Source organism: Pieris rapae, chromosome 2 (assembly GCF_905147795.1).
Source record: "Pieris rapae chromosome 2, ilPieRapa1.1, whole genome shotgun sequence".
NCBI classification, from domain to species: Eukaryota; Metazoa; Arthropoda; class Insecta; order Lepidoptera; family Pieridae; genus Pieris; species Pieris rapae.
The window spans coordinates 7,833,352-7,860,659 of NC_059510.1; the positions used below are offsets into that span (position 1 = coordinate 7,833,352).

The 27,308-nt window shown below is 32.5% G+C and overlaps 4 protein-coding genes across 6 annotated transcripts; 2 read left to right on the top strand and 2 right to left on the bottom strand.

Annotated features, from left to right (window-relative positions):
• Window positions 1–621: 621 nt before the first annotated feature.
• LOC111002881 (myrosinase 1) lies at window positions 622–7,544 on the bottom strand. Of its 2 annotated transcripts, XM_022273155.2 has the most exons (11): window positions 7,356–7,544; window positions 7,172–7,243; window positions 6,508–6,620; window positions 5,440–5,622; window positions 4,271–4,525; window positions 3,735–3,866; window positions 2,975–3,069; window positions 2,615–2,762; window positions 1,939–2,093; window positions 1,582–1,820; window positions 622–824 (listed from the first exon to the last, which is right to left on the bottom strand). In XM_022273155.2, exons 2-11 carry the CDS (start codon window positions 7,204–7,206, stop codon window positions 650–652), a joined length of 1,530 nt encoding a protein of 509 aa, XP_022128847.2. In that variant the 5' UTR covers window positions 7,207–7,243; window positions 7,356–7,544; the 3' UTR covers window positions 622–649. The 2 variants fall into 2 exon arrangements, with proteins under 2 accessions (XP_022128847.2, XP_022128848.2); XM_022273156.2 differs by lacking the exon at window positions 7,172–7,243.
• Window positions 7,545–9,235: 1,691 nt separating this feature from the next.
• On the top strand, window positions 9,236–13,554 carry LOC111002878 (myrosinase 1). Its single transcript, XM_022273148.2, has 6 exons — window positions 9,236–9,362; window positions 10,706–10,821; window positions 11,016–11,686; window positions 11,925–12,233; window positions 12,538–12,782; window positions 13,324–13,554. The coding sequence occupies exons 1-6, from the start codon at window positions 9,343–9,345 to the stop codon at window positions 13,481–13,483; spliced, it is 1,521 nt and encodes a 506-aa protein (XP_022128840.2). The 5' UTR covers window positions 9,236–9,342; the 3' UTR covers window positions 13,484–13,554.
• Window positions 13,555–14,077: 523 nt separating this feature from the next.
• On the top strand, window positions 14,078–20,943 carry LOC111002894 (tetraspanin-33). 2 transcript variants are annotated; one of them, XM_022273175.2, is made up of 7 exons: window positions 14,078–14,342; window positions 14,865–14,939; window positions 15,257–15,385; window positions 15,806–15,979; window positions 16,412–16,591; window positions 17,887–18,068; window positions 18,365–20,943. In XM_022273175.2, the coding sequence occupies exons 1-7, from the start codon at window positions 14,256–14,258 to the stop codon at window positions 18,375–18,377; spliced, it is 840 nt and encodes a 279-aa protein (XP_022128867.1). In that variant the 5' UTR covers window positions 14,078–14,255; the 3' UTR covers window positions 18,378–20,943. The 2 variants fall into 2 exon arrangements, with proteins under 2 accessions (XP_022128867.1, XP_022128869.1); XM_022273177.2 differs by having other exon boundaries at window positions 17,887–18,062.
• Window positions 20,944–21,435: 492 nt separating this feature from the next.
• On the bottom strand, window positions 21,436–26,724 carry LOC111002895. Its single transcript, XM_022273178.2, has 8 exons — window positions 26,583–26,724; window positions 25,900–26,048; window positions 25,298–25,412; window positions 24,906–25,013; window positions 24,424–24,521; window positions 23,010–23,221; window positions 21,772–21,988; window positions 21,436–21,643 (listed from the first exon to the last, which is right to left on the bottom strand). Exons 1-8 carry the CDS (start codon window positions 26,716–26,718, stop codon window positions 21,443–21,445), a joined length of 1,236 nt encoding a protein of 411 aa, XP_022128870.2. The 5' UTR covers window positions 26,719–26,724; the 3' UTR covers window positions 21,436–21,442.
• Window positions 26,725–27,308: the final 584 nt, after the last annotated feature.

A 27,308-nucleotide genomic window follows, 5' to 3' on the forward strand; every position in this document is an offset into this window, starting at 1 on the left:
AATAAGTTTGCAGTAATTAAATAGTTAAGAAAAAAAGGTTTTTTATAACATATCAAGGTTCACACCTGTGTAGAGTAAAAAATACATGTAGTACATAATTATAGAGGTAAATGTTTACACTTTTGTGTAGCGCTATCTATTATCAAAAGGAAAAATTAATTTATCAATCAAAAAAAACATCTTTTAGCGCCCTCTAGCGACAAGTAGCTATACCATGAAAATTAGAATTGGTTCTATTTTAGATTATGTGTCAAGAACATCCCTGTCAAAACTCTCAACCATTTTATGTTAGAGCTATTACAAAATAAATTATTATTTATTTTAACTTTCAATTCCACAAATAGAAAAATGTATAAATGCTGTCGATCAGCGTTGCTTACAGCTTTACACGCCATCTAGCGAGTTAATAAAAGTAGGCAATAGATGGCTATCGTGATTTTACTACTTAACCAAGAACACGTTAGTTTAAATATATTTTTAGCACTAGACAACGTTATAACTAAAAAAAACAATGAGAAAGATTACGTTAAACTAATTTAAATATTATTTATTTACATAATTGTATATTGTAATGGGATAAATAAAAGTAATGTTGGTATAACTTTGTAAAAATTTTTATTAATGAATCACTTATAATTTACAAATATATTTACAATTCATCTTTTTTCTTCTTTTGTGTTATAGATATTTTCCAATTATCTGGTTCCCAATCTTTTTCGACAATCCTCTTTTGTATTATACGTTTATACACTAGTGCTGACAATCTGGCTGTCCTCGTTTTTTCTTCCGACTCAAAATCCACTTCAAATAGACCGAAACGTTCACTGAAAAATTCAAATTTGATAATTACACTTGGAATAAATACATTACCTACTCAGTCTACAGCAATATACAGTTCAAACATCAGCTTAGCTGTGTTAATTTTAGTATAAAAAAAATATTTAAAAACTTTATTAACTGTATTTGATTAGTACATTTATTTTGTATATGCTATTAATAAAGTCTCACTCATTCATTTCCCATACATCAACGTCAAGTTGAAACAGAATCGGCAACCCTAAATTAGATTCGATATAATAATAAAGTGAGCCTACAGGCTACATGGAATCTCTTAAAATGCTATTTTATTTGAAAATCTATTGCATTATAATTTTTTTGTCGCTTACAGGAGGATTACTCACGATAATACTTATATATCAGAGTGAAAATAAATTTAGATAAGTTAAGATCTGTTGTCATAGAAATAGAACATCAGTAGGTATATACAATTCATTAGGCGGGTCCATACCGGCTGAGCATCCGCGCGGCAAATGCCTCGCGAAACAGCTCGGTTAGTGTGGACGTGCCTCGGCCGAGGCAAGCGCGCGCTCTGCCACGGGCGGGCAACCGAACGACCGAGCCATCGAGTGTCGACTTTTTGATTTGCTCAAAGGCGTCTCATTCGTTTGCCGCGCGCACCCTGGAGGCTCAGGCTTACCACGCGCAGCAGCCTCGTGATAAGTTTCCTCGGCAAATGCCTCGCGAGGCTGTGCGCTCTGTATGGACTGCCTATTGGCTTTTATTTTAACTAAATGTACTAACCTCGTTCCAGCAACCCACTCAACATTATCCATCAAGCTCCAAACGGTATAACCCTTTATTTGAGCTCCATCTTCAATAGCAAATAAAACTGCGGTTAAATATTCCCTTAAATAATCTACCCTCGTTCGGTCGTTCAGACCCGGCTCGGAGGACCAGCCTTGCTCGGTTATAAATGTTTGAGGGTAGTCGTATTTTTGGTTTATGTACATATATAAGCGGTAGATTCCAAATGGGGAACTCTGAAAGTATTAAAAAAAATTTAAAAATAAGTTTTATGAATGACTTTTTGTCAACTATCAAATGATTTGAAAAGGAATTAATATTTTTTAAACTACCCTAATATTGCAAAAATCTTACTTTCAGCCATGAACTCTTTGATTGTGGCCAATGAACACTTTGCGATATTTCGACGCCTATGTCGTCTTCAAATGACGGTACTTCAAACGTTTCGGTATTTTGAGGTTTGACTAACACTGACGTATAATGATTTACACCTAAGAAGTCAGCTGAACCTGGAAAAAGATTTTTTTTTATTTCTTAATTCAGATTATTTATTAGTAATAATAGTAATAGAAATAAATGGATCTTGGCCAATGATTGCAACAGTATCCGATCGTTTTCATATATAGTGGGTTTCGTCGCGATAGGTACTTCTTCCTCCTTCATCCTTAAACACCTTTCTTAAAACTAAATTTTAATTATTGATTTAAAACTTCAAACATCCACGAAGATCTTCTCAACCTGTCCTATGCTAAAACCGAAAGTTGTAAGTGTAGTAATAAAATTGTTAGTGCAGAATTTATTACGTCAAGTACCTAAAATCATTACAACATATGTTAAGAAGTTAGTTTGAAGGCTAATGCACTTTCTCCTTTAACTATTCATCCTTTTTTATCCATCCTTTTTTTCTTTTTTAATATAGGAATAACAATCTATTGGTACCGGAACTTGAACTCCAATCTTAAATTAAAATAATAGTTTAGAATTAAATGTAGACCGAATGAAGGAGATTAAAAGAACATTGTAAAACTACCTTTCAAAAGTTTAATTTCCTGCGGGCTTAATGTGGGTAGACGCGAAATTTCATATCCCTGCTCTTTACTTTTTTTCAATACTCTGCTTTTCACTGTTTTGGGGAAATCGCCGTATTTCGACCAAATCGGGTTCATGTACATACCGATCTGGGAATTATTCAAAGAAGATAAATTACATAATTAGGTGTAAAATTTGACGTATTATTTTCATGAGAAATACGAGTTGCAATATTTCTTGTCATACATTATCTCTCGCTTCATCTTTTTCATAAAATAGTACCTAAATACCGTATGGTTTTTAAACAACCATATAAATAATCACTGAATTGTATTTATAAACAAAAATTTATCCAACTTACAGTAAAATCTCTATAAATTTCGGCCGCCTCTTCATTTTCTGTTTTATTGTCGAATCCGAAACCGTAGTTCAGCGATAAGGCTATGCCGACGGAACCTGAAATTTATTGATAGGGTGTTTTTCAATTTTCCAATAAATAAAATACAAAAACTATAGATGTAGCACAGAATTGATTTCCTTTTGTTACTTTACACTAATATCGGTGATACTTTCTGTGATCGCTATTTGCTTTCAGCAAATTAGCAAATTTTATACTTTTTCATAATTAAATTTATCAAATCCAAAAAAAAAGAGTCAAATAGCATAGCGTTTAGGTTTATTTGGCAATCCAATATTGGAAGGTGATCGGCCTCTTGTGCCTGACACACGCCGTCAAAGTTTGGGTCTAAGGCAAGCCGGTTTCCTCACGATGTTTTCCTTCACCGTTCGAGCGAATATTAAATGCACACATAGAATGAAAGACCATTAGTTTTCAACCGGGATCGAACTTACGACCTCAGGGACAACACTGTGGCTTAATAATATATTATTTATTTATTTATTTATTTACAGGTATTGTTTTTAAGAATCAGTTAATCTACGATAACTGATTCTGTGTGCCCAGGGGCAAAGGCCTCCCCCATTTTCCTCCTTATTGTGTATCAATCTCGTCCAGGTCTTTCCAGCCATTTCCACAATTTCGTCGGCCCACCTTTTAAATTGCCTACCTCGGTTTCTTGTATGGCCTCTTGGTTGCCATAGTGTAATAATATATTACATACCCTTATATTTCTTCTTATATTCCCTTTCATACAGTCTGTAGGCCGTCGCATGGGCAAGTAAAACATGTTTCAGGCACATATAATCTCCTATTCCTTTAGAATTGAGTGCAGGAGCCATTATACCTCCATACCCTGAAAAGTTAAAATGTAAAATGAATAAGAACCTTCTCCTCACCTGTGGCTTGGTAAAGATTGATCGCATGGGCGTAAAGGAAGTATTAATGAGCATTCTATGACAATTATATATTTGTATACAATATGTAACAGATACTACACGAAATAAGTTTATATGTCAGAGGGCGATGGCAAATTATCGTTTCAGTTAGGACATATGTGAGGTCAAAGAGGCTGTTAAGTTTATACTATAATTATTGTATAATATTAAGAGGTTGCCGTCCCTATAACATATCGACAAGACCAGCGAACAGACGAGACGCCACCAAACATAGATGTTGTAACTATGTTCCCAAATTTTGCTTAACTATAAAAAATGAAGTTAAAATTACGAAGTGGCAATCAAAGACAAAAATACATACCTTCAAAACAAAACGATGGTTGGTTTATAGTTATCCAGTACTTGACTCTATCTCCGTATCTTTCGAACAGGACTTTGGCGTAATCCTCAAACCACTGAACCACTAGAGGACTGGCCCATCCACCCAAATCTTGTAAAGTTTGGGGCAAATCAAAGTGATACAACGTGACCATCGGTTCTATATTGTACTTAAGCAACTCGTTTATTAAATTATCGTAATATTCGAGACCTTTTTCGTTTTTAATGTTTGTAAAACCTTAAACAAAAGTAGGTATTTATACTCACGAAAGATTTATAATTGTATATCATAACTACATGCCAAATTACAAAGGTTGTATGGTCAAGGTTTTTAGAGCCGTTTAGGTATTTTAAACGAATATTAAATGTCTTATTCTTAGTCTTCCGTTTTTTACGTAAAATTAAACAAATGAGTGTATGATATTTATTAAATAAACTACAAAAATGTAGTCTCATACAACACAATGACTGAATTAAAACTAATTTTAATTCTTAAAAAAAATTGTTATTCTTTTACCCTAAAATTGGACACTTTATTTAAGAGCACAAAGCCAAAACATCAATATATAAGTTTTAAAAAAACGAATTAAGAAGAAAACAATCAAGAAATTTCAATACACGGCGATCATCGTGATTATCTTTTTTCACTACCTTAATTAATATAATAAAGGCTAATCGAGAAACATTTTTCAAACAGTTATGCATTTAACAATAACATGTACAATATAAATCGTTTATTTGCAAAGGAAGTGTATAACTCTTTTTTCTTAGTACATTAAGATTGATTAAATATAAAAACTGACAATCGGCCATATAAAAATAGGCATGCCAATGGCATAGTAATAATCATGACAAAATGAGTTAAGTTATTTATAATTGTTGTCAAAACTTATGGTTTAAATTCCGCCCACATTACAAAGACCTTCCCCTTGAAAGCATTACACGGCAGTGAACTATATATTCTGGGAAGGTGATTAGATAGTTTGATAGCCATGATGTAACATTTTTTGAATCAATATAACAGCCAATAGGTAACTGTAGAGGATGGATAAACCTGGAAACTTTTGCTCAAAAATGTTTCCCTACAGATAAAGCTTGAAAAATAATCAGGATAGAACCGATCGTAAAAATTATCCATAAGTCATAGCTCACCTGTAGGAAGCACTCTCGGCCATGAAATCGAAAACCTGTAGTGATCTACGCCAAGTTGACGCAACATTTCCACATCTCGTTTGTATTGGTGATAGGAATCACTGGCGACATCACCGTTCCTGCCATCAGCTATCACGTCAGGTCGGGTGTGGAGGTATCTGTCCCACATGCTTTCACCTTTACCTAAAAAAAAATAACGCAAATTTGTACGTAATAAATGTTAGTATGCAATACTTATGTACGGTTTTCGTTTGTCTTATTATATTTTTATCAATTTCTGTGACACTCCAGGAATGTAGGCGAAAATCCCACGATGTTTTAATTTTAATTTATTATAAATAAAATATATTATACAAACATACATACAAACATTTATAGTTAATTTCCTACGACAATTATTTTATTAATTAAATTTATATACTTATTTTAACTAACATAATTATATTCGTCTACCCGCAGCTTCAAAAACCAACGGCACCACAACTCTGCTTTTATATTTGGGCCTCAGATGTCTGTACCTGTTCATATTCATTTGTCAATTTAATTGAATGCTGTGCCTTACACACGCCGTCACTGTTGTAGGTCTTAAAGCCGGGAATTCCACAGCTGGGCATCGAACCTACGATCTCAGGATACCCTCGCAGAAATTTCGTGTTTGGAAATCCGTTAAAAAATCGATTGGTTGAATTGAGTATATTGCGTTGCGTTCTTATAGACAGACACCATCATTTATTTCATGTTGAAGGAGAAAATGTTGATTGAAATGAAAATATTTTGGCACGTAGGTATAAGATTAAAAAGGTTGTTAAACAAAGATCTATATCTACATAATGGCAAGAAAAACAACTTATATAAGAATTTTGAGAACAAGGACAATAAGGAACAAGGACAACTTATTGTCCTTACGCTATGTACTTATGTAGGTAATAAATGTGTAAAGTATTGAAAACGTATAAATTAATACGGTTTGTAGTATCGTCCGTAATTTTGTAAGAACGTCTATTATTATTAATTCATCGATACTAGATTTTCATAGACTGAAGAAGTGCGGATGTAATTTTTACTTACCATCGACATTCCAGGCACCTTCTACTTGGTAGGCGGATGTTGCAACGCCAAACATAAAATCTTTGTTAAACCTTCGAAGCCTGTTGTCGGACCACGCATTTGTATGTAATATACTGAAATACAGTTTAATATCAGTGTAATGTGTTTTTCGAAATAACTTTAGAATATCCGTTGAAAAAATTTAATATGTGGGTACCTATATTAGTTACATTTAGAAGTCTTTAATACGCAACATTTGAGAATTACGAATTCTATTTTTGAATTTAGATATGAAATACCGAATTAAATTGAGGAAAGATATATCTATAAATGCTTAAAAGTACCTAGTTCATATAATTGAATATATAATAAAATATTTTTTTTTATATTTCCTTATAGTTTTCCAATAAATTGTATGAATCATATAGTTTGCTCGTATCGAGTAAGTATAATATATACTTTTTGGTTAGTATTCAATACGATATAAATTAAAATCTTATTAAATTTTGTATTAACATTGTTTCATCTAAATTCAAACGTCGAACACTAGAGCGGGACTCATTGGATAAGATATTTTAGATTCTTAAGTAATTCGATATTACTAAGTAAACAAAAATGAATTGGTTGTATCGTTTTTTCCAAGGTTTTCCTTATTATTATTAGTTGTAAAAGAAATATAACTTACCAAAGTGTTAAAATAAATATATATTTCAATCCCATTTTAAATTTCGTTCATAACCACAAACGCGTGTTAATTCTGCGATGATCACACAACTATTAATTAAACTCAATTATAGTACTACCACGTCATTGACAATACAAATATTATCAACTGATAATTGTTCAGATAATGACTTTCGTTTACTTACATGCACACATTCATACATTTATAACATTGAACAACTATGTAATTTATACACAGTAAAAAATCATGTTCTATCTTTAATCAAAGTCAAGTGTCAACAATAAGAAATAGAAATAATTTACTCGAGGCTAAGCTATAGTTAAACCAACCGACCGTAAAAAGGTATTTGTAGCTAATAAATTAGTTTCATTATCTCCCAGGTCTCATTTAATAATATTATGTTCTATTGATAACCGCTTTGCGACAAAGATTAACACCAATGATAGACATTGGTGTTAATCTTGTCTGTCAATATTAATATTATGTCATTAGTCATATCTCTGTCACCTCATAAACTTCATTGTCATGATTCACAATATTGCCAAGTCTTTTAAATTATTTCTGAAGTTCGTAATTACGATATATATATATTCGTATATCCCTTAATTCAGGAGATATACGTAACTTAGATGGTCCCGTAAAAGTTAAGTAGTATTTTCAATAGCAAGATTTTTGATGGGTATCCGTAGAAAAGTTACCATAGTTAGAAATCGAAAGTAAAATAATACCTATTGTTTGTAAAATTTGCTTCATAGAAACGATATTTTTTTCATTCTTAATTCTCAATGTCAACGTGACGGCATTGTAATAAATCTTCGACTTGACGGATTACGTATTGAGCTACTCTCAACGGTTGTGAATTAAATCCGGCCTATGCCTTAACGGATTTTTCTTTTGCATGTGTAATTAAACTCGTACGGAGATGGAAAACATGAAGAAACTTAGAGCTTAGAGCTAAAAATCAACAGTATGTGTTAAGCACAGAAGGCTGATCACCTACTTGCCTATTCAGAAAAATAATGATCACGAAGCAGACCATGACCTAAAGTACAGCAGCCTTGCCAGCAAACAACCACGGGTTCTATATAACGAATCCTTTATAATTTCTGTTAAATAGATAATAAGGTTAAAGAAACGCTGAAGCTTACCTTTGTTTGCGTAGCCAAGTCCACATTTCAAGGATCGTCATGCTCGCTTAAATGTGATTGCATGTGGTGGCGTCCATGCGTCGGGTTGTCTCTCTCCCTAAAATATGGCGAGGAGGCGGATGGCTGGCCATGCGTCATACTCGTGTACAGGTACTACTTGTGGTGACTGGTCGTATTTGAATTCGTGTATGCGGTGATATTAGTTGTTTCTACTATGTATTAGCGTGTTTTTCCCACGAGAATGTAAGTGCGTGCTCCTTTTTCACCATGTCTCCTGCTGGTAGAGGGCAAACTTTTGTTTTTAATTTCTTTTATTCTTCTTTATTATGGAACGTGGTGTAATGGTTACAGGTCCTTACAAACTTTGTGTAAAAGAAAATAAACTTGGCGATTAATAAGAGTATTTTATTTATTACCAGTTCTTCTCTTCTGTTCTACGCCCTTGATTTGAGAACTGGCAGTAAATGTAAAATTAGAAGCTTTCGATGAAAGACCATACATGAATAAATTATTTATTAATTTGAATTTGCATTTGATCTATTAGTATTAGAAATTGAGTAAATTTAATTTAAAAGTGTTAATTTAGAGCCTCCATTGTTTCAACTTCCTCAATTCTTTCGTATGTTGTCAGTCCGGCCACTAGCCTTGTATACATATAACTATGCCATCATCAGCCCGCCTTTGCGGACTGCCAACATATGTTTGCCAAACCGTTCCAGCGAGTCGTCCATACGGTGCACCGTTGGTCTGACATTTAAGTTGTAAAGCCTTTTGCATTATCAACATATTAAACATGACCCACTCACCTCCCTTGATACACCAGTTTACATCATTCAATTTAATGTAATTGATTTATTCCAAGGTAATGCCATTGTAGAATCAATTGGCGAGTCAAGATGAAGCTGCAATATCTTGAATGATATTATCATTATTTTTGTTTTGAATCCTAGTTATCTGATTATTTTAAGTGTGTTTGATAGTTTGGTGGTATATAAGGTGATTTTAGCCCTCTCTTAAGTAGAGATGAGGCTGATCGTATTGAGGTAAGGAATTCAGAATTTTATTGTTTATAGATTCATATACGTATTTTTGCTAGAAATGTTTATTATGTGATCAAGGTTTTTGCTGTTGGTTTAAATACTTATGTAATTTGAATATCAATATAAAACAACCTTTTCGATACATGAATTTTTGACGTCACATTTTAATTGTATCAAAATTTATTTATTTATTGCTAATCTTATCAATGGGTTAGATAAAATCTTTGTTTCGTTCGAATTTTTTTAATGCGATCAGGACCCTCTGTACTTCCAATAGCTTTACGAACAACGATGCCGAACCTTTTTTTTGTACTACGCGATACCAACGTTGCGACATCAGTGGTATATATTCCGATAACTACATCGATATTTCATCCCATTAAGGCCGAGCTAAGCTCGCTAAAACAGCCCGTGCTGAGCTGTAAAGGCCCTTAAGGCCAACACCGAGATTCCTTTAACAAATAAGATATTTCATACAAAACGGATCGTTATTGGATGTTATAGAGGGCAGCTCTGTGTGCCTCACACATATCTTAAATCTTTGATTTAAAGTTATGATTTTTTCATCATATTTTCTGGTACAGCACAACCATAATTCGTAATTAAGGGGTTTAAGATTTATTTAACTAAGTGATATTTTTTCTGTTTTTCATAATAATCCTAATACCAATAATTTAGGCACTTAGTGACAAAAAATATGTTTTTTTTTAAAGAAAGCCTGTAATTTACAGAAACCAGACCTGAAAAGTCTGATACTTTATATTTTATATTCTGAATATAATATTTTCTTTTCATTCATCTGTACTGCGTGACGTGTTTGTAACAATTTAGATATAAACTAGATAAACAAGTTATGTTAAATAGTTAATGCCTTGAAACAAAAATTTATTTCTCATATTATTTGTACTTGTTTTCTAAGGTTTATGCAATTCCAATAACTAGGAACTACACATAGGTTTTGAAAGAGGCTTACATGATGCCTCTTTCATGCAGATTGCACCTCATTAACCATTTCGCACTCCAAACATATAATAGACAAGAATTAGTGAGTGAATATTAGAACTTCTATCATTGAGTCTGTCTCAATTATATGGATATTTAATCCGAGAACATTAAACTTGCGTCAATTACACAAGGTTTAATTTTTTACGCAAAATTTGTAAAAAAAACACATTAAACGTAACTACAACATACAAGAAAACATTTTGTACTGATACCGAAAAATTTTGATGTCAACCACCTATTAATATCTGCAGATTTACTTCTTCGCATCGAATACACTAAAAACTGATTCAGCAGACAGTCCTTACGTATTTTATTTTGATTTCATCTTTTTCTTATCGTAGTATATTGTTTGCGAACTGCTACGCTCACCCGAAACATGAGAGGAAGTTTCCTGATGACTTCCTTTTCGGGACTGCCACAGCGTCCTACCAGGTGGAAGGAGCTTGGAATGCTGACGGTAAATATATGAATTTAAATACCATTTATGGTGTATTCGGGTTACATATAAAGATATATTTTAAAGTACGAAATTTTGCACTTACCATGAACAAGGATCTAAATTGTAGACGTATGTCACAATAGTCCTATTATTTTCGTGTTCTATAAATGTAAATGATATAACGAAGATGAACGTTACTCATTAATTTCCAGGCAAGGGTGAAAATATCTGGGACCACATGACCCACACAATGCCAGAAGTAATCGCTGATCAAAGTAACGGTGACGAAGCGGCCGACTCCTACCATAACTATAAACGCGATGTCGAAATCATGAGAGAACTTGGCTTAGACGCCTATCGGTTCTCCCTTTCCTGGTCTAGATTACTTCCCAATGGTCAAGCCAATATCGTAAACCAAGCGGGCGTTGACTACTACAATAATTTTATTAACGAAATGCTTAAATATAACATTACTCCGCTGGTCACTCTCTATCATTGGGATTTGCCCCAGAAACTGCAGGAGCTAGGTGGCTTTGTTAGCCCATTGTTTCCCGAATGGTTTGAAGATTATGCTAGGGTTGTGTTTGAAAACTTCGGAGATAGAGTAAAGCATTGGATCACATTTAACGAGCCGAGGGAAATTTGTTATGAGGGTTACGGTGGGACCACAAAAGCCCCCAGACTGAATGCAACAGACGTTGGCACCTACCTTTGTGCGAAACAATTGGTTATAGCGAATGCTAGAGCATACCATCTTTATGACAAGGAGTTTAGACCCATTCAAAATGGCAAATGTGGTATAACTATAAGTGTAAACTGGTTTGGGCCTTTGACAGATTCTGAAGAGGATCAATTCGCTGCGGAGATAAAGCGACAGGCCGAGGTATTGTGACACATTTCACAGATTAGATTGTTTCTTATATCTCTTGTCAAGTTCAAGTGTCTTATCGATAGCCTTGATCTTATTTATGTGGGGTATTAAACCCTGTTATGCAACGAAAGTTGATATATTTTTTTATTTCTCAAATGTTGCCTTATTAAAAAACGACTTACATAAATATTATTATTATTGACTGTTGAACAATTAGCATTTGATTATGTAAGAATTGACATGATTTTAGTGGGGTATTTATGCCGAACCAATTTTCTCGGAACAAGGTGGATTTCCAAAGGAACTCTCTGAAATCGTGGAGAGGAAGAGTAAGGAGCAGGGTTACCCTAGATCTCGTATGCCAGAATTTACCGACGAAGAGAGAGATTTCGTTCGAGGCTCCTTTGATTTCTTCGGTGTTAATCACTACACAGCTTTCTTGGTAACGGCGAATGAAGAATACAAAGAATGGTACCCAACGCCATCACTTCTTTCTGATGCTGACGTTGGCGGCTATGTTCCCCCGGAGTGGCCGCAATCAGCATCCAGGTGGCTAAAGGTATTTATGAATTTTACTTTTGTTTAAATACATGATATCTTTAATCTAATATTTTTATTTTAAACCTTTTTGAAGATTTTTTTTACATTTTCAGATTAAGTATGATTTATATAATATTATTTTGTATAAAAATTGAATATCTTGTACATACCGTCCCAGCGGCTTATAGACACATTTCTCCATTAATTGATAGAATACGTTTAAAGTTGTTAGCGGATAATATGTATAAATAATTCATCCTGCCTGCCTATTTAAATTATCTACTTTAATTTTTCGCAGTTTACAATTAAAATTATTTTTTTAGCTTGCACCAAACAGTATTTATAATGTATTAACGCACCTCAAGAGTAAATACAATGATCCAATTTTCTACATCACTGAGAATGGCTGGTCAACAACCCTAGAAACTGGTCTGGAAGACGAAGGCAGAATCACCTATTATAGAGCAGCATTAAATAGTGTTTTGGATGCGCTAGAGGCAGGAGTAAACCTTAAGGGCTACATGGCCTGGAGTCTTATTGATAACTTCGAATGGATGGAAGGATATCTGTAAGTGTTTTCCAAAACTCGGCCTAAAGACTTGTAGGTTGATGAGCTTTCTGTATCAGAAAAGTATACATTTTGCCTTAATACAAAGAAAAATAAGCATTCCATTTTTTTTTGAATATCCCAAATAACATTTCAATTCTATATCTAGATAATATTTTAATTTAAACACTTAAACAAACATGAATTTTTAAATAATTTATTACATTCTTTACACAACTGTAGGTTTCAATGTTTCAAATGCTTAAAACAACAAGCGAACATCAACGAGGACACAGAGCATTTTGTGATGTGAATACTACACATCAAAATAAAACAAGATAAATTTACATTATGGTCGGAATAAACTCTTTTGACCCTATTCTTCTTTCGTCGTCAGGTAAATTACACTATAATGCGTGACAAAAATGGCAACATTACAACATGCGAGACAGACAACCCACTATTTTTTATTCAAACTTAAAAAATCATACCTATATTACAAGATTTTTTTTAAATTGAAAAACGGTTTGCAATTTTAATTTTCGTCCCTTTAATTTTTCAGAGAACGTTTTGGTCTGTACCAAGTTGACTTTGAGAGTCCAGAAAAGACTCGTACACCAAGGAAATCAGCTTTTATATACAAAGAAATCATAAGAAGCCGAGTTATTGAGCCGAACTATGAGCCACCCAGCAGAACAATGTGGATTGACGAAGGACACTAATTTACGAATGATACTAATATTTAAACGTATGTTCATTCAAAGAGATAATTGAATAAATGACTAATTACCTATTTAGTTTGTTTGTAAATAAAATTCTATGTAAACATTTATACATATTGTTTAAAAACGGTATTGCCGTTTCTTTCCTAAATTATTTTATATCTGGCAAATATTATACTAATACAAATTCGAGGGTACCTACTATACTTAAACAAAAATAATATAGAAGAATTCGTAGGAATATAAATGAGTGATGAACATGAATATTGAAATCTTTATCAAAGTTATAAAAAAATATGACAACGAATTACAATTTAAATGCAGCTGGCAGCACCGTACTGTAGTCTGCAGAAAGAGAACTGTATTATTTGTAATGATAGTTTAAAAGAGATTATGTTGATAATAAGAAAAATAAATGAAAAAAAGGGTAGAAAATAAGAATTAAGAATTATAGGGTTTCACAAAATCTGTACCCTGGTTCTATTTTAGCACAGAGTTATCACAACACATTAGTATATTATCTACTTATTCTACGCTACCAACACAAAATTAAAAACCTCTACATAATCTATGACAACTGACACTAAATTCAAAGCCGATGGCCAGGCTATGGAGTATGGTTCTGTACTTACTACTTGTGATTGTGTCAATACTTCGTGAAAATTGAGAATATCGATATTTGTATATATTGTTTCAATTTCCATATCAATATTCTATAAAACAGAAATCATATTTTATTATTTCCCTAACTGTGAATACTAATTAAGAAAAAATGCATGCAAGGCGAAGAGGACCGAATTTTACGTATGTCAGTGGATGTGTAAAATACATGATTTTTGTATTAAACTTTATATTTTGGGTAAGTTCCTTATAGTTCTGCTTAATTAAAACTCTTAAGGTGTTTAATACCAATAACGATTTCTAATAATATCTCTTAATTAACGTATAAATTGCATCCATTGTTCTCATATCTCGTGTGATTCATTCATTCGGATTATATGTGCGATTGTATACATGTTATGTTTAGAGAGACGAAGGATGTGACTGAACAAAATGATAATTGCTTCCGTCGTCAGTTGTTGGAACTAATTTGAATTAACTTTTAATCAAAATAATGCATTTTCTATATTTTGATATAATTTTTAACGTGGAATACCGCGATGAGATCATCAGCTTTCAAATGTGCCTTCACAATCATTTGTTGGTCATTCTAGCCAAATTATGTAAAATAAGATACCACTCAGTATATCATCAATATTTCCATGTTTATGAAATGTATACTTTTTATGAATATAAGTTTGCCTTTAATCACTATTGACAATTCTCAAACTTGAACAAATTTTATATTTTATGCCCATTGACAACACTTACACTGTTTCAGCTTTTAGGAGGTTTAGTAGTTGCTGTTGGACTCTATGCATTTATAGATAAGTGGCAGGCAACTGGACTTATAAAGGTAATTATAACATTTTTAATAATAAGTCAATTGTGAGCTTGACTTTTTCCTTATATTGATTAGAAACTTATCAGTATTCCCTAGGAGATGTTGCAAATGAATCACATAATATATGATATATAGAAATTATTATGTAGGAGAAGTTACATTTATTTCCATTATGAGTAACTGAAAACATTGGAAATGTGAAAAATTCTTGTATCAAAAGAATTTAAACTAAAAAGGGTAAAGTGATAAAAAGTTCTAAATTTGTGTTTATTTAAAACAATTTATTGTTTATTATTTGAAAACTAACCATACATATATATTAATTTCAGTTGGATACTCTTTATGACTTAATATTAAATATTAGTCTCTTGATTGCGTTGATGGGAGGTGTGGTGTTCATTGTCAGTTTTGCTGGCTGCATTGGAGCTTTGAGAGAAAATACCTGCTTGCTAAAGTTTGTAAGTTTAAAACTATAAATGTTTATTTGACTCATTCAGGTGGACTATAAGTAATTTTTCATTTGTACTGAAACTGTGTTTTAAAATACTTATAAGACCTTATTTTGACTGAGTTAAGTTATTAGTCAAGAGATTGTTGAAAAGAGTTTACTGAATTATTTTATGACACTCCGAAAATAAAACTGACACAAAGAAATGTAAAGTACTGACAAAAACATATTGTGTAATAATTTTGAACTACAAAAAATAGTGTTTTATAATAATAAATTGCTGAGTGGAAACAAGTACACCTCATGTTTCTGAGAATTTTAAGTTGGAACACTATATGGTAAATTGTAATCTAATTTTATATTAATATCAAACATCAATTATATTATGACTGTAATCTCTTTATTAAATTAATACTTTTATAAATTTCAGTACTCCCTTTGCCTACTGATACTATTCCTAGTGGAAATGGGAGGAGCAGTGTGTGGCTTTGTGTTTCCAAGATCCCTTCACGGCTTTATCGAGCAAAGCTTCACAGAGAGAGTTGTGCACTCATATAGAGAGGACCCTGATTTGCAGAATTTCATAGATTTTGCACAGAGTGATGTAAGTATTTTAAAGTAAATTTACAATTTCTCTGGCTTATACCAATCACAGTGACAATACAAAATAGAAACAATTGTTTTAAATTACAGAAACCATAATAGTTGTGTGTAATACTGTTATTTATAATTGCAGTACTGCCTATAACTATGAGTATTTTGTATTGATTTGTACAAGGTAAAAAATTTACCTGACACGATTCTTAAAAAAGTAATTTAAACCATCATTTTCTTTTTGTTATATCAAAGAATACTATAATACCTAATCATAGGGACACAGTTTAGTGGGTAAAGCTCATAGAATAACCTTGCGGTCTGGGTTGGGTCAAGTTAGGTACTTAAAAAAGTTGTTTTTTGTTATCATATATGTAAGGATATTGCTAGCTAACATTATTAGATTTAGTTTTTTTATAATTAATGTATATAAAATTATTAGTTTCATTGCTGCGGTCTCACATCAGACGGTTACATGGACTGGTCAAAGAATGAATACTTCAACTGTACTTCCCCATCAGTAGAAAAATGTGGTGTACCTTACTCATGCTGTATCAACCCAACGGATATAAGTTCAGGGCTAGTGAACATCATGTGTGGGTATGGGGTCCAAAACTATCCGGTAAGCACATTTATTTATTATAAATTAAAATGAAGTAAAAATCTGTAAATATTTAAATTTCAGACAAAACGAAACTAATCAAACATCATAAATGTAGCCAAAAACAAATAATTGAGGGTAATGAGAAATATTCTGACTGTCAGTTTATCTCCAATATTATTATAGTTTTTACTAACAGATTTTGCTTAACACATACAAATTTGTTGTACACAGTTTAAACTTTGTCTCATGAGCCAGATTTTAGGAAATGAATCATATACTTCATAGGAAATGAATATATCATACATAGACTTAATATATTTATCGTCTGTACAGATTATATTTAAAAGTATCTTGAGAACAATGGTTTTCGAATTTCAAGTGCGTGATGTATTTAAAAAACAATTTGTACATATTATATTAAGATTATAATATATAGCAAAACAAATTCACTTCCGCTACTTAGATTTCGCATTCCTATTGAACAAATACTTAAGGACGTTTTAAATTTGTTACTGCACATTTAGGTTATTTAAAATATCTTGTTTATTTTATGTCAAAAATCCACAATTACTTTATTTTCTTATTATAATATAAACCCATTAGTATTCATTTATATTTAGATTATTTAAACCCTAAGTAAAGTAATTTTTGTTTTATTAAATATATATCAAAGCTTATATTGGTTTTTCATGAGTTTATATGCACAACTTCATTACTAATTATCTAATTTACCACAAATTATAAGAGATAACTCTACACATGCGTCCGGTAGTTTTTGGTGTTATCGAAAAACTCTTGTTTCCTCGTTAGTCATTCTATTGTATCAATTTTTTCACTGTTTTAGTAATAAAATGAATAATATGAAGTTTACCAAAATCTGCAAAATGTTCGTTATAATTTTTTTTTAGGTTAATATTCTTTTATATGATATGATTTCGAAAAAAAATAATGATTATGTAGTCAGCTTAAAATTAATTTAATTTCAGTTTGATATAAGTGATGTTTTGTGATAATGCCATGAAGTTAAAAGTCTGATTTATTATTACAGTCAAAATCTGTTATAAAGACATCGAAGGGCCTACTCTTTTGTCCGTAAAAGCCGATATTCGTAACAGCCAATGACGTTGTTATTAAGAACCTTATGTAATAAAATACAGCCGGGACCTTTCATTTCGGTCAATATAACCGGTTTGTTGTTATAAATGATGTCGTCGTTAAAGCTATTAACTGTAGTTAGATTTTATATAATAAATAAGATCGAACATTTGAAAATATTTGCTTTTATTAAATTTTTTTTTTTCAAAAAATTTCAGGTGGCAGAAGCGAGCAAGCGAGTATGGACAAGTGGGTGTATAGAAATCGTTCGACTATGGGGCGAACGGCATCTCTACACTATAGCCTCCGTAGCACTTGGGGTTGCATTATCACAACTATTTGTTATATACCTCGCTAAGACCCTCGAGGGACAGATTGAGTTGCAAAAAGCCAGGTACAGGTATAAATATTTATCCAATTTTAATTATGCCCAAACTATCTCAAGTTTTAACCTCTAGTTGAGGTTTGTTTATGTGAAACTTTTTATATAATTCTTTGACAGTACTTTCAAAATACTAACACTATTTCCTGTGTGTTTTTATTATGTAATTTTTTTTACATCTATAAATTTTATTGAATCTTCAAAATAATCAATTTAGGGTCACCTATTAATGTAATGAATAAATAAAATCTTGAACCATGGTTCTTGTCCGAATATAGTGTATACAAAAATAACCCAGTAATTGAAACTTACAGATGGCAAACATGAAACCGGGGCTCGGCAGGCGCGTACAGGGATGAATGTAGACGCGCGCTGCTGTAGCGACCGGAATCGAACCCGGAGCCTGCCATTCACATCTAGTGCCATATGGATCCGGTTTTAAGTGTTAAAGTGTGAACAAAGTGTAAAGTGAATAGTGACTTATTGAAATGGTGACATCATGGAATGGTAAGGAAGTAATATGGTCACATTGACACCAAATTTATATGGGCCACATATAACATCTACTAAAATAAGTAAATATTTCCTTCAGTGTACTAAAACAAATAATTATCAGGCTTGACATTTAGTAAAAAAAAATATGTCTCATTGCTTGTGTAACATTCGTTTCTTATCTACTAATGACGTATTTAATACAAATAATTATTTGAACCACCAATATTTTTATGTATTCATAATATTTGTGTTAAAAATTTGTATCGGAAAACAAGACCAGTGCTCTGTGCCATCGTGGATAGAAAAAATAATATAAGTTTATCTGTGCAATCACATATATCAAGATTAACTGGTTTCTGAAATTTAGATAAACATTGGGAAAACATGCAATAATATTGGTAATTCAAACAGTCTTCACATGTATGTCAATTGTCAATGTCATTTGTAATGACTTGACTTTTGTGTTTTTTTTTTAAATTAAAAATGTCAAGAATTGTTTATTCGCAAATAGGTACACAGTACCGGTTTCGAAAAAAGTTATCATATATACAATTTTATATTGTAAGTGAATATGTTTACCACAATGTGAATATGTTTTGTCTTCTTCTTACCCTCTCTACGCCCTTGACTTGCGAACTGGTTGTAAATGTATTGGTTTTTTGGCGTTCAACAAACAAATACAAAAAGAGATAAACATTAAGACGTTTGACTTTTTATTAAAAGTTAGTTGGACACCAAAACGTAATGAAATATTTTATTTAATTAAAATTTCTTTCATTTAGATTTTAGATCTTCAAAATACTTTTAGTTAGAAACCTTCTGCATAGATGGCGTTGTAACCAGTATAAGACATTTACAATTATGTAGATTATAAGTATATGATATGCTAATATAACTTTTCGTGCATTTATAGTAGGAATAATATGTATATATATATGTGTTACTGGAAATGAAATCTCATTTTTAAAAAGGGGCTTTTATACTATTGGCCAGTTAAATTTAGTGTGATACTGATGTAGATTTTGTTTTGTGTATGGAAAAATATCTGAATTTCCTTAGTGTTAAGCTATATATCACTGCCAAGTAAAATAAAAATAACTATTAATGCCCTAACATGTCACAAATACCACAATTGTTGTGAGCCTTATATGACTATTAAAATGTTTGAATTTCAGATTGATGGATACAAATGGTAAAGGCATGTCTTATTTTTGACTGTTGTTTATTATAAGAAAATTAAATGTTTCCTTGTTTAATTATGGTTGACCAAAAGACATAGGTGTTAAATTGGTTATAGCTTGTCAATGTCCCTGTAAAAATCTGCTTAGCCAAAGTCAGTTTTACCTGGAATTCGAACACATAATTATTGTAAAAAATTTATATAATTTGGAAGCTTCTGGTAAGGCATCCGTTACAATGCTCAGCAATTATGGTATTTCTCATATTATAGTTCTCGGTAATACATATTAAACTATTCAATTGGGGACAAGAAATACTTGCTAGTGAAATAGACATGGGCAAGTTTTTACATCATGTTAGAAGTTCTCTCGTGCCTAACTTGTTGAAATATTATTTTATACAATTTTTTCTCAGTGATATATTATGTACTAAATATTATTTTAATATTTATTAGAGTTTTTTTTATATCATGGGTAGACAAATTTTTGTTTGTTATCTAATAGCCACATTCCAATTTTAATTTGTTGTTGAGTAAATAAAAAGATATGTTTCTCTACATTTTATATTTTCTTGCTTTAAGCCGAATATTGTGTGTTGCTCAATATAAAAGACCAAATGTATGTGATTGTCTATTAACCAAAATTAGTGTAAGTTTGTGCTTTGTAGGTACAATATATCATAAATAGAATACGCACATGTTCGCTAACAACAAATTAAAACATGTATTTGTATAAAATTTCTGTCATAAAAAAACAATTTTCATTGACTTTAAATACATGTTTTAATTTGATTTTGTTTTTTTAATGTTACGGTACGGTAATTAAAATGTAATTAATTTGCCATTGTTCTATAATTATTTGTAAGATTTTGTAAAATTAATAGTTTCAATATTATTTAAAGTTTATATAAACTTATATAAGTTAGACTTATTCGTAATGATTAAGTGTCTTCATTTATAGTAACAGGTATAAATAGATTTTAATTTAAAATTCAATTTTGTTGCTAAGTTGGCAAAAGTTGTGTAGGCGTCGTTTTTGCTATTCGGTGACACCGTTCAAGCCAGAAGTTGCCAAGTTTCAAGTATGTATTAAATATAATAAAATGACTTTGTAGTAAGGTGTTAAATTTGTGTAGCTTGCAACTGTCTACTGTAGTATAAACTCAAAAATATTCTTCTACATTGTATATGCTGTCGATAGAATAAATACCTTTATTCCAATGATTTTTTTATTATACATCACAAAGAGCACTCAACGTATTTACTTATAGTCGCAAAGACTGATTGTATGATAAATAAAAAAAATATATACATCGCCCTTTTTAGATAAAAAAAGAAATTGAGAAGTCACTTAAATGGTCAGATTTTCTAGATTTTCAGTTCAATAGGAAACGGCATGTCTTTGTGTCCCAAAGATCGATAGTTATAGAAGCCTGATCACCGTTTTTAAGCAAGACCAAGAAATGTATTTGCTATGTTGCCCATGCAACTCAACCCATTTATATATGGGGCAATACATGTAGGGCCATAAAATTTCTAAATTTGATTACTATATTTGAAATAAATGTCCGACATGGAACAGGGCAAGAACGTAAATCATATGTGATTGACAGGAATTTTCTTATTACATTAAAAAGCAATAAAACCATTAGGGTATTTGTTTAGAAGTATTTATTATTTATACATTTAATATACTAGAGATAACCACTTGTTTTCTTGCCTATTTCTTTCCCTTTCCTTTCTTGCCTTTTGGCTCGGGTTCTGGTTCTGGTTCAGGCTCTGGCGGTGGTGGTGGCCAGTACTTATCAAAGAATGCGTCATCGGCCGCAAACTGCAATGGCAGAATGTGCTGCCGACGATGCCAGTTCTCTCTATCTATCTCTTCCTGTTCATCCTGAAGTTTTTCATCTCTAGCTCTGAGCTGGAAAATACATTATTTTATATTAATGTGTTTGAGAGAAATATAAATCCTGCTAACATAAATCACCAAAATTTTTGTGAACATTTCGAACGTTGAAAAGTTTTTGTAACTACCCGCTATATTTATACCTCGAGCAATGCTAAATATTCCTCGGTGTCCACTTCCTTTTTCTTGCTCTTCTGCGGTTTCCCTTCCTTCTTCGGCTTATCCTTCTTAGGTTTTATTTTGAGAGGCGCAAACAACCGTTTGGGATTTTGTACTTGATATGGCGTGTCAATTAAATTATATTCAGGACTAAAGGTGAAAATTGAGCGAACAATGTCGTACTGGTAGTCTGTACTGAATCTGAAATGAATTTCAAAAGGAAACGTTATACAATACTTGTCCCATACGTATAATAATTTTAAAAGTAAAAATTGGAAGAAATAGTCTTGTAATTCATGAGAACAGTTTTGAATGCTACTCGCAAAATTAAATCACGTAGACGAATGGACGTTAACATCGAGATTAATGTACTTAGAACAAATTTTCAATGTTTGTGTATCACGTATTTGCTAAAAATATTTTTGCAGGCGTATCTTCTATGTACACTTTTTAAGATTTATATCACTTACAACAATTAACTTTGAACGCAGGACATATAGCAAAGTTTTGTGAGGAAATACGCAAGCAACGGATAGCACACTACCTATAGTAGTTTCGTTTAACCTTGATAGACACCTTGTGCGCGGGGGGCACACTAGAGCAGAGTTGTGAAGAAGCTGCCTTCGAATTGATGGAACATTCTCGCCTATTTCAGCAGTTTCTGCCTATTTCCGATATTAAAGCATCATCTCAAGGACCATAAATTTAAGATAAGATGCAGTAGTCGCCGTGGTACAGGATTTTGGATGGGAATAAGATTTAATAAAAAATGGCTTAAGAAAAATGTATGTACAGTAGAACTCCAATTATCCGAACTCCGACTATCCGAATCGCCGATTATCCGAATCACAAAAAATTGTCCAAACATTGACGGAGATGTTTAAAAAACAATGATTTTTATTTCTAAACTTGTACATAAGTACATTTTATTTATATTTAAATCATGTGAAAATTTCATGTTTCTTTCATTTAATTCAATAAAAAATAGTGCAATATCAAAACGTAGCGTTTATTCTCTCCAATGGCAATTTAAAAAAAAACCGATTATCCGAATATTTGATTATCCGAATGGGTCCCGGTCCCCATTAATTCGGATAATTAGAGTTCTACTGTATAGAATATAAATATAAACTTGTAAAGTGACTCGTCGAAAAAAAACAATCAATTAAAGGTAATTGCGTCGTACTCGTGACATTTTCTTTAACACCCCTAGTATACTTACAAGTCATAAATATAATGCATAATGTTTATCAGATCTCGCATTGAACATTCATAGGCTGCATTCTCAAACGTGACCAGATGCCGTGACTGGCGGGACGTCGCCGATGTGTCAACGCTCACTTCTTCCAAGGGCTTATAGAAAACTCCAGCCTCCAGCGGGGTTGGTAGGTGTTCCTCATCTCCAATAAACCTGGCTGCTGATAGCATGTTGTGCTAGAGAAAAAAAATGCACGACTAGATATCGTAGCAAAATTTTATGAAGTAAGCAAATATTTTGTTGTTGACGCAATTTTTAACATTGGCAGTGGACAAGAACCTCCTGAAGGTTTTTGGAAACTGAAAAGGTGTCTATTTTAATGAAAACCCAAACTCTAGGTTGCATTATTCAAATTCAAATTCAAAATTTATTTATTCATGTAGGTAACAATGTACACTTATGAACGTCAAAAAAAGAAATATTAAATGAATTTAATTTTACATTTACTGCCAGTTCTCAAATCAAGGGCGTAGAACGGAAGAGAAGAACTGGCAATAAACTCTCCGCCACTCTTTTTAATCGCCAAGTTTTTTTTTACACAATGCTTGTAAGGAGCTGCAACCACTACACCATGTTCCATATGACATATTGAGTAATAAAGAATAAAAAAATAAAAAAAATTAAAAAAATTAAAAACAAAGATTTGTCCTCTATCAGCAGGAGGCATGGTGAAATAGGAGCACGCACTTACGTACTCGTGAGAACAACACGCAAAGACGTAGTATAAACAACTAATATCACCGCAAACACGAATTCAAGTACGACCAGTCACCACAAGTAGCACCCGTTCACGAGTATGACGCATGGCCAGCCATTGGCCCCCTCGCCATATTTTAGGGAGAGAGACAACCCGACGCATGGACGCCGCCACAAGCAATGACATTTGAGTGAGCATGACGATCCTTGAAATGTGCACTTGGCTACACAAGAAAATAGTAATAATACTAATTATACTGAAATAATTTGATACCACATGAATCACGGTTTGTTCCCACTTTACATTTAAAAAAAGTCGTAGATGTCGACGATCGCCCCATAGTCTGAAAATGCAGCCGAGAGATTCTGTCGCGTTACCTATTTATACTGAAGCAATTCATATCCAAGCACTATGATCGTTTAAGTATTCATTTAATCTAATTATAATGAAACAGTTTAGTTATTGATAATTATATATATATATATATATATATATATATATATATATATATATATATATATATACAAGAAATTTAAGCATTAAAAGTGAAGTCAAAACAAACCACCTAGTGTTAAAAAGAATAAAATACCTGTGTACCTTAAATGTTCTTTAACCTATTATTCAAAAATGATTGTTATTTTTTTGTATTTTATTGTTTGTACAAAAAGGATCTAGTCCCACCTGGAAGCGTTTTAACATTCGTTGTCGATCGGCTGCGTCAAAATGCTGTATCTCTTTCATCCATTCGCAGAACCACAGGATAAGGATTGCTTGAGATGCTGTAACAAAGGTTTTAATTTAAATATTTTGATTGTACACGCTATAAAAAAGCAAACCACAACCGATTTACCACGGCCGAAACCAATCCGCTTTGCTAGCGAGGCAACTCATTTCAGGTATCGTAAACAAATATTAAAGATTCATATTTCTTTTCATTCTACTATAATAGATAGATATACCTATATAGTCGATATATACCAAGCGAGAAGTTACAACACCGGATTAAAACGTTTATAAAAATGAACCAAATTTAAAAGGTGATAAAAGATTCCTTAATTTCTACTAAATGTGCCGTAAATTCAAATTTCAAAATATGCTAGGGACTTTGCTAAAAGCCAATCGAATTCATTTTCTTCATTCATTGGTAATATTAAAATTCTAACGTCTGTCCATTTCATCGTCCTGGGCGCGCCGGAGCAGGTTAGCCAAAGTATCCAGAAACCAGAATTCAGCCAGACTCTTCTTGTATTGGACGCAGTCAGTTAATTCACCTGGAATATTCAGCACATATCCTGTTATCTTAGTTTATAAAGTATGCTAAACGTAAGAGAGGCACAAATGATCGAGACCAATGGCAAATTACTGAAATTGTCAAGATCCATACATAGTTGTGCTTCACTGGACATGGGCTAAACTGGTATTCAATTACAAACTACTACTGAAGTCTAGTCGAGAAAAATCAAGGGGTCCACTTAAAGAAATGCTAGATTTAGAATTTCGAAAGAAGTCATATACTCAAATAATAAGGGTAATCAACAAGCATATATATATTCACCCAGTATATCAATATATCTTTGTTGCGGCGTGGTAGCTATTTTCGGGATGAGGGTCGAGTCAAAGTCAGTTTTGAACTCTTCTGGAAGCACATGGATTCTGTTTTGCTCTTCAATCTAGAAATAGTTACATTCCCGGATAGTATAAGGAGTCGATTATACAGTAATGAAGCTATAAGTAGACAAAGCACGGAATTCCTTGATCTCTGTAAAGCATCTACAAATTGATACAAGACGTTCAATTTATGACGTTCATATCCCAATACCCTCCCGCGGCAAGACTGCTTTGCGGTGGATAGTTATGTGGGACTTGCCACTGTGCATACCCACTAAAAGTTAAAACCCCTCGGCCCTACCATCAATCGCCTGAGGCAGGACACAGTAAGAGCGAATCCAAGGCTATGCGGACAATGTTTGACTGGACCATCTTATCTATGTTTTTAATACTAAGTACCAAAATCCAAGGTCAGATTGGTAAAAGGCCGGCAACGCACCGGCAGCCTTCTGGCGTTGAGAGGTCCCATGGGTGGCGGTATCACTTAACATCAGGTGAGCCGTTTGGCCCCCGTTATATATGATATAAAAGAAAGATCATCAAATATACCTTACGCAATCGATCAGGTAAAACCCTTCTTAGTGAGGGTGTTGGGAAAATCTCTGGCTGTTCTTCAATTATTTCCTCTTCAACCTGGCTCTTGATGTCAGCTATTAAGTCAGCTTCCACTACTAACTCTTGTTCTTCTTCTACTTTGCCTGGAAGGTATAAGTTTTGAGATCTCTGACTTAAGTTTCTGCTCTGTGACATGTCCATGGTCCATTATTATACATACAGCGTCTATTTTAAATCTAAAATTCCTGTTTTCATAATTGTTATTGCCACGTTTTCAGCTCCTGTTAAAATATCTCGAAAGTCTTTGTATGGAGCTGGGTTATGAGTACTCATTTCTGCTTCACCTTCTAAGAAAAATTGCCTCAGGCAAGTACTATTTTGTGTTAATGTTTGTGATGGAATTGAAATTGAATGAATGTGTATTATTGATCTAACATGACATATTATCGGTCAAGAATGATGTAGTTTTAGAAGATAATTCAGTTTTCTTGGATTTTTCTCATAGGAAAAACAAGATATGTGAAAAATTGGGGTATCCCCCAAAAATTACTCTATTTTAAAGCCAGAAGGTATACCTGTATTTTGTGATGAAATTCAACAATTTTTATGAAAATATAAACTGATTATTCTAATTATTTAACTAAAGATACGGTTAATTACATGTTTTAAGAACATACCCAGTTCCTCGGCTTCTCCAGATTCAGAAGATGATTCTTCAGACTCAACAGCAGACCGAAGGCATTCCAGTCCGGAGTCGGAGAAAAGCTGGTTCAGTTTCTCTATATGACTATCTTCCGTTCTTCGAGATGACATTTTAGTTTCACAATCACAATCTACAAAAATAAAAAAAATATGATATGCCCTATAATTATTTTATCCAACCAATTCTTTTTTAACATAGTATCACTTATACCATATGTAAATATGACGCATACACTTATGTCAAATTATAGGTTATTTTGATAGACAAAGTAATAGGAAGGTTTTACTTAAAAGTATCTAAATCATATAAATATATATGTGATACACATATTGATCGCTAAGTAGTCATTTGTATAACCGTGGAAACGATTTGTATATTTTCTAGTTTTAGAAATAAAAATTATCTATGTTTTTGAAAGTGTTTCTTTCCTTTGATATAGTTAAAGATTCTGTATCTTTCAGAGACACAGAATGTTTCTCTTTAACAGACATTTAATTATGTTTAGGCACGGATTGTGGCTAGATTTAGTATTCACTGAATAATCGCATGTTCGATTTACGAGGCGAATAAAGCTGCTTACAACTGGTAATAACGCAAAGGGTGTGGATTTCAACCGTTTTTTAAAATAGCCGAAAACTCCAGACAAAAGTTGAGTGCTATTGAATAACTCCCCACCGAAAGGGCTTTAACGTACAGTGCA

Bases quoted from the DNA above. Each gene is read 5' to 3' on its own strand.
- LOC111002881 (XM_022273155.2), bottom strand. From the start codon at position 7,206: ATGGGATTGAAATATATATTTATTTTAACACTTTG. The intron at 4,526-5,439 runs GTGAGCTATGAC...CTTTTGTTTAAG, and splicing joins GCCGAGAGTGCTTCCTACAG to GTTTTACAAACATTAAAAAC. The intron at 825-1,581 runs GTTAGTACATTT...TGAATTTTTCAG, and splicing joins GAGTGGGTTGCTGGAACGAG to TGAACGTTTCGGTCTATTTG.
- LOC111002878 (XM_022273148.2), top strand. From the start codon at position 9,343: ATGAGGCTGATCGTATTGAG. The intron at 9,363-10,705 runs GTAAGGAATTCA...TTCTTATCGTAG, and splicing joins ATGAGGCTGATCGTATTGAG to TATATTGTTTGCGAACTGCT. The intron at 12,234-12,537 runs GTATTTATGAAT...TTATTTTTTTAG, and splicing joins CAGCATCCAGGTGGCTAAAG to CTTGCACCAAACAGTATTTA.
- LOC111002894 (XM_022273175.2), top strand. From the start codon at position 14,256: ATGCATGCAAGGCGAAGAGGACCGAATTTTACGTATGTCAGTGGATGT. The intron at 14,940-15,256 runs GTAATTATAACA...TATTAATTTCAG, and splicing joins AGGCAACTGGACTTATAAAG to TTGGATACTCTTTATGACTT. The intron at 15,386-15,805 runs GTAAGTTTAAAA...TATAAATTTCAG, and splicing joins ATACCTGCTTGCTAAAGTTT to TACTCCCTTTGCCTACTGAT.
- LOC111002895 (XM_022273178.2), bottom strand. From the start codon at position 26,718: ATGTCATCTCGAAGAACGGAAGATAGTCATATAGAGAAACTGAACCAG. The intron at 26,049-26,582 runs GTATGTTCTTAA...TATACCTTCCAG, and splicing joins TGGAGAAGCCGAGGAACTGG to GCAAAGTAGAAGAAGAACAA. The intron at 23,222-24,423 runs GTGGGACTAGAT...TTTTTTCTCTAG, and splicing joins GAATGTTAAAACGCTTCCAG to CACAACATGCTATCAGCAGC.